Source organism: Heptranchias perlo, chromosome 12 (genome assembly GCF_035084215.1).
Source record: "Heptranchias perlo isolate sHepPer1 chromosome 12, sHepPer1.hap1, whole genome shotgun sequence".
NCBI classification, from domain to species: domain Eukaryota; kingdom Metazoa; phylum Chordata; class Chondrichthyes; order Hexanchiformes; family Hexanchidae; genus Heptranchias; species Heptranchias perlo.
The window spans coordinates 21,372,462-21,378,842 of NC_090336.1; the positions used below are offsets into that span (position 1 = coordinate 21,372,462).

The window sequence follows — 6,381 nt, forward strand, 5'->3', positions numbered from 1 at the left end:
TCTTCCTAAATTGCGTTCATTGGTAAAGCAACACCGGAGAAATCTGATCCATAATACATGCAAAATTTAAGTTAGGTGTAAATTACATGATCAGGTTACTTATCAACTATTTTAAACCGTTGTTACCCATTGTGTTTATACAGAAGGTAAAAGATTCAACCTAACTATTTTTAAATTCATCACCAAATTGTGAGAAAAGTCAGACACCAAAGGCAGTCACGCTAATTTCTGTTACGAAGCTGTGATGTCGGGGCATTTATTTCGATATTAGGAAGGGTTTTTGCGTGCAGAAAGAAGGGCAAGACTGTCAGGCTTGTTGGTGCTCACTCAATCCACTAGGCAATGCAACTTCGTGCCTTCCCTAGCACTGGCAATGATAACTCCTGGGGGAAGAACAAAAAAAATATGCCCAACATCAGGAAAACATCTGGGAAAATTATCTCTTGACTCCAGAAGACCACATTTACCCGTGACATATCACTAGACGGGGGGTGGACTGGCTATCTGGGAAATCGGGAGACTTCTCGAGTGCCCCTATAAAGGGTTCCAAAGTGCTGAATTATCGGCGTCCCACTTTTCTCGTAAGAAGCCCACACCCTTTTGAGGGAGTCAGTCCGCCCCCGTCACGAGGTGAATTAATTAACCCAAAAATCACCTGATACATCATTGTTGTCTTCCCTCAGGAACTAGTCAAGTCTCTCCTTAAAGGATTGTAGTGTAACTATATTTAATAATTTAAACTGAGGATTCCATACACGAGCATCTCCTTTCCAATATTTGAGAAGGAAGTTGTAACTAGGTGAACATAACTCTGCTCATTTTTGCAAAGCTTTTCACATTTTAATACATTAACAGAAACCTGTTGTGGATTTTCCAGCAGACTGACTACAGCCCACAGCAGAAGTAGAAGTAAAATTATAACATTATACCAAAGCGTTTATAGATTGGGGTTTCATTTGAATTAGATATCAAAAAATATTATTATGGAAATGCAGCACGGGTTACATATTAAACAATTTACAGTGTGGAATTTTTATATCCTGATTATTCTGTGTTAGGTAAAAGGAATATTATTGGGAAGCTGCTTTTTACATTAACCTGGTGGTCTAGACCCTAACCGCAGATTGGGATGCAGGCAGGACCCCTGTGTCTCTGAAACATGTATAACAGAATAAGCAGGATGAATTTAGAGACCCAGGATCCCCTGCATTGCATTCAATCCGAGCAACAGTAAAGCTTTACATTATCTCATAGGGTCATGAAAACAGGCAGGTAATTTCCCTTGTGTAAGTCCAACAGGGACTCGCTTCCAGCTGGGTTTACTGGATAATGATTGGGAACAGGAACTGTGGCTGATTTTTCCCCCCCCACCTCCTCTCGTCCAGGGATGTTGAGGCTACAGTGCTTATACTGCTGCCCAGGATAAGATCAGATAACTCTGCACACACCAAGATTGAACCTTCCTGATCTGTATGGCTCCATATCACACTGAGTGATGCTGTTACCCACAGATCCATGAGGAGAGCTGTGGCTGTATTTTCAAAAGTAATGCAATTACACTAATAGTGGGCTGTATCTGTGCTATTCTAAAAATCCAACACACTTGCTCATACCACCTGTTCTTACTGGGATAGTGCCCCCCTCTCTCTCGCGCGCGCTCTCCTCTCTCTCTCTCTCTCTCTCTCTCTCTCTTGCATTGTTTTCCATTTTTTTTGTGCACACACTCTGTTCTCCTGCGTGTTCAGTTGAAGTTGGAGTTCCTGGGTGGTGGTAAAGGAAGGAATTGGATTTCTTGTCAAATACATTGGGAGTAGGAATGTCTTGGGCTGGGTACTTATGGATCTGGGTGTTTGGCACATAACTGTGTGGTTGTTTGTGCCATGTACTTAACTGTTTGGCTGTGGTGTGACTCTAGCATGGTTTGTGGTAGGTGGCTGGTGTGGAGCTCTGGGACAGGTGGATCTGGATGATTGTGGTGTGGCTCTGGTATGAGTAGAGCTGAACAGCTGGCATGTAGCTATAGCACGAGAAGAGCTGAGTGGCTAATGCAAGTTTTGAAGGGCAGAGCTGGTGAGGGGTTTTATGATGATCAAATCTGGCTGAGGTTGAATTGCTGTGTCAGGTAAATAAGATACGATTTATACAACCTGAGCTGCTGACATTCCTTTCCTTTTTTTAAAATATATTGACAGATCTCTCGTGTATTGATGCCGACCACTTCTATGACCATTATGTGTGGAGAGAGCAGGAGCTGAGTCATCACTTGTTCTGTCCTCTGAGCGAGGAGCTGCTGCAGCTGACACAGTCTGACTCGGGGCTCGCTGTCGAATGGAGCAAGGACTGTCTTCCTTTGAGTATGAACCAGAGTTCGCGCATAACCAACACCTCCTACTTAAATGGGACTGCATTTCTCACATTCCATGCCCTGCACAAGATCGATGCTGGCAATTACACCTGCACGGTCAACCTGAACGGCCAGAGGGATCACTCCTTCACCATGCGGCTCTGGGTAGAAGGTGAGGAGATCGCAACTTGAAATGTTCAAACGGGGTTATAAAACCAGAAAGGATCAATGGACTTTTGAGTATCGCAGAACCTGATACGGGAGGGCGTCAGATTGAAGGGTTGGGAGGAGGGTGTGTGTGTGAGCATTAGTGTAAAGGGGTGGGAGGAGGGTGAGTGGGTGAACATTAGTGTAAAGGATTGGGAGGAGGGTGAGTGGGTGAGCATTAGTGTAAAGGATTGGGAGGAGGGTGAGTGGGTGAGCATTAGTGTAAGGGGATGGGAGGAGGGTGTGTAGGAGAGCATTAGTGTAAAGGATTGGGAGGAGGGTGTGTGGGTGAGCATTAGTGTAAAGGATTGGGAGGAGGGTGAGTGGGTGAGCATTAGTGTAAAGGGATGGGAGGAGGGTGTGTGGGTGAACATTAGTGTAAAGGATTGGGAGGAGGGTGAGTGGGTGAGCATTAGTGTAAAGGATTGGGAGGAGGGTGAGTGGGTGAGCATTAGTGTAAGGGGATGGGAGGAGGGTGTGTAGGAGAGCATTAGTGTAAAGGATTGGGAGGAGGGTGTGTGGGTGAGCATTAGTGTAAAGGATTGGGAGGAGGGTGAGTGGGTGAGCATTAGTGTAAGGGGATGGGAGGAGGGTGAGTGGGTGAGCATTAGTGTAAAGGATTGGGAGGAGGGTGAGTGGGTGAGCATTAGTGTAAAGGATTGGGAGGAGGGTGTGTGGGTGAACATTAGTGTAAAGGATTGGGAGGAGGGTGAGTGGGTGAACATTAGTGTAAAGGATTGGGAGGAGGGTGTGTGTGTGAGCATTAGTGTAAAGGATTGGGAGGAGGGTGTGTGGGTGAGCATTAGTGTAAAGGGGTGGGAGGAGGGTGTGTGGGTGAGCATTAGTGTAAAGGGGTGGGAGGAGGGTGTGTGGGTGAGCATTAGTGTAAAGGGGTGGGAGGAGGGTGTGTGGGTGAGCATTAGTGTAAAGGGGTGGGAGGAGGGTGTGTGGGTGAGCATTAGTGTAAAGGATTGGGAGGAGGGTGTGTGGGTGAGCATTAGTGTAAAGGATTGGGAGGAGGGTGAGTGGGTGAGCATTAGTGTAAAGGGATGGGAGGAGGGTGAGTGGGTGAGCATTAGTGTAAAGGATTGGGAGGAGGGTGAGTGGGTGAGCATTAGTGTAAAGGGATGGGAGGAGGGTGAGTGGGTGAACATTAGTGTAAAGGGATGGGAGGAGGGTGTGTGGGTGAACATTAGTGTAAAGGATTGGGAGGAGGGTGTGTGGGTGAGCATTAGTGTAAAGGATTGGGAGGAGGGTGTGTGTGTGAGCATTAGTGTAAAGGATTGGGAGGAGGGTGTGTGTGTGAGCATTAGTGTAAAGGATTGGGAGGAGGGTGTGTGTGTGAGCATTAGTGTAAAGGATTGGGAGGAGGGTGTGTGTGTGAGCATTAGTGTAAAGGATTGGGAGGAGGGTGTGTGTGTGAGCATTAGTGTAAAGGATTGGGAGGAGGGTGTGTGTGTGAGCATTAGTGTAAAGGGTTGGGAGGAGGGTGTGTGTGGGTGAGCATTAGTGTAAAGGATTGGGAGGAGGGTGTGTGTGTGAGCATTAGTGTAAAGGATTGGGAGGAGGGTGTGTGGGTGAACATTAGTGTAAAGGATTGGGAGGAGGGTGTGTGGGTGAACATTAGTGTAAAGGATTGGGAGGAGGGTGTGTGGGTGAGCATTAGTGTAAAGGGGTGGGAGGAGGGTGTGTGGGTGAACATTAGTGTAAAGGATTGGGAGGAGGGTGTGTGGGTGAGCATTAGTGTAAAGGATTGGGAGGAGGGTGAGTGGGTGAGCATTAGTGTAAAGGGATGGGAGGAGGGTGAGTGGGTGAGCATTAGTGTAAAGGATTGGGAGGAGGGTGTGTGGGTGAGCATTAGTGTAAAGGGGTGGGAGGAGGGTGAGTGGGTGAACATTAGTGTAAAGGGATGGGAGGAGGGTGTGTGGGTGAACATTAGTGTAAAGGATTGGGAGGAGGGTGTGTGTGTGAGCATTAGTGTAAAGGATTGGGAGGAGGGTGTGTGTGTGAGCATTAGTGTAAAGGATTGGGAGGAGGGTGTGTGGGTGAACATTAGTGTAAAGGATTGGGAGGAGGGTGTGTGTGTGAGCATTAGTGTAAAGGATTGGGAGGAGGGTGTGTGTGTGAGCATTAGTGTAAAGGATTGGGAGGAGGGTGTGTGGGTGAACATTAGTGTAAAGGATTGGGAGGAGGGTGTGTGGGTGAACATTAGTGTAAAGGATTGGGAGGAGGGTGTGTGGGTGAACATTAGTGTAAAGGATTGGGAGGAGGGTGTGTGTGTGAGCATTAGTGTAAAGGATTGGGAGGAGGGTGTGTGGGTGAACATTAGTGTAAAGGGATGGGAGGAGGGTGTGTGGGTGAACATTAGTGTAAAGGATTGGGAGGAGGGTGTGTGTGTGAGCATTAGTGTAAAGGATTGGGAGGAGGGTGTGTGGGTGAACATTAGTGTAAAGGATTGGGAGGAGGGTGTGTGTGTGAGCATTAGTGTAAAGGATTGGGAGGAGGGTGTGTGGGTGAACATTAGTGTAAAGGGATGGGAGGAGGGTGTGTGGGTGATCATTAGTGTAAAGGGATGGGAGGAGGGTGTGTGGGTGAACATTAGTGTAAAGGGATGGGAGGAGGGTGTGTGGGTGAACATTAGTGTAAAGGGATGGGAGGAGGGTGTGTGGGTGAACATTAGTGTAAAGGGATGGGTGCAATGCAGATTCAGCAGAATGACACCAGGCCTAAAGCTTAAATTATGAGGACAGGTTGCATAGACTAGGCTTGTATTCCCTCGAATATACAAGATTAAGGGGTGATCTCATTGAGGTGCTTAAGATGTTTAAAAGATTTGATAGGGTAGATAAAGAAAAACTATTTCCTATGGTGGGAGAGTCCAGAACAATGTCCGAGGTGCTGTGACCATTTAACCAATTGAAATCTGTGCATAAGGGAATCACTTTGTTCAGGACCCTTTGATTCCACTAACTGGATAATTCCCTGGAGTGAACGATCCTCTGGCCTGAGCAAAGAAGTTAAAGTAGATAATGGAGCATAACCGTAAAATTAGAGCTGTGCTGTTCAGGGATGATGTCAGGGAGTACTTCTTCACACAGAGTAGTGGAAATCTGGAACTCTCTCCCCCAAAAAGCTGTTGAGGCTCGGGGTCAATTGAAACTTTCAAAACTGAGATCGATAGGTTTTTGTTCGGCAAGGGTATTGAGAGCTACAGAACCAAGGCGGGTAGATGGAGTTAAGATACAGATCAGCCATGATCTGATTTAATGATGGAACAGGCTCGAGGGGATGAATGGGCTCCTCTTGCTCCAATGGAGGGGTTGTGGGAGAGCATTGGTTTGAAGGGGTGGGGAGATTAGCGTACTCTTTATTTTCCTCCTTAATCTGAATGCTTTGAGACATCTTCCTGCACAGAAATGCCAGTTGTTATAATTTAGAAGTTTTATTTCTCTGAGAACTGTTTTCTTTAGTCAGATTCAGCTTCCATTGTACTAAGTACTGAACACTCTGAGCTCGTGTGCTGCTTATATCTGAGACGGCATATTACATATGTGTGTGAATGGGACAGTTGATAAAATGGCAGCCAGCCATGAAGAAAGTGGTGTGTGATGGCAGTGACACAGAAACATGCGCCAGGAACACCAACAGGGACGTGGACTTTCAGTAACTATGTACAGTAATGTGTAAGGGAGCCAGGGCTTAGAATATCCTCACACTGGGGGTGTTTGATTGGGCTGCATTTAGATTCCAGTGTAGAGTGTCCGAGTATCAGCATTAGATTTGGGTCCTATCGTAGAAAGCGCAGAGCGTATTTTAATTTCTTTGCTCAG

At 46.6% G+C, this 6,381-nt stretch overlaps 1 protein-coding gene across 1 annotated transcript in view; it reads left to right on the forward strand.

Moving 5' to 3' along the window:
* Positions 1–6,381, forward strand: part of sigirr (single immunoglobulin and toll-interleukin 1 receptor (TIR) domain) — a 79,540-nt gene that overhangs the window by 19,922 nt on the left and 53,237 nt on the right. The window contains exon 2 of the mRNA XM_067993757.1: positions 2,193–2,516. Coding sequence (XP_067849858.1) covers positions 2,193–2,516 — 324 coding nt within the window. The remainder of the gene's footprint in view (positions 1–2,192; positions 2,517–6,381) is intronic.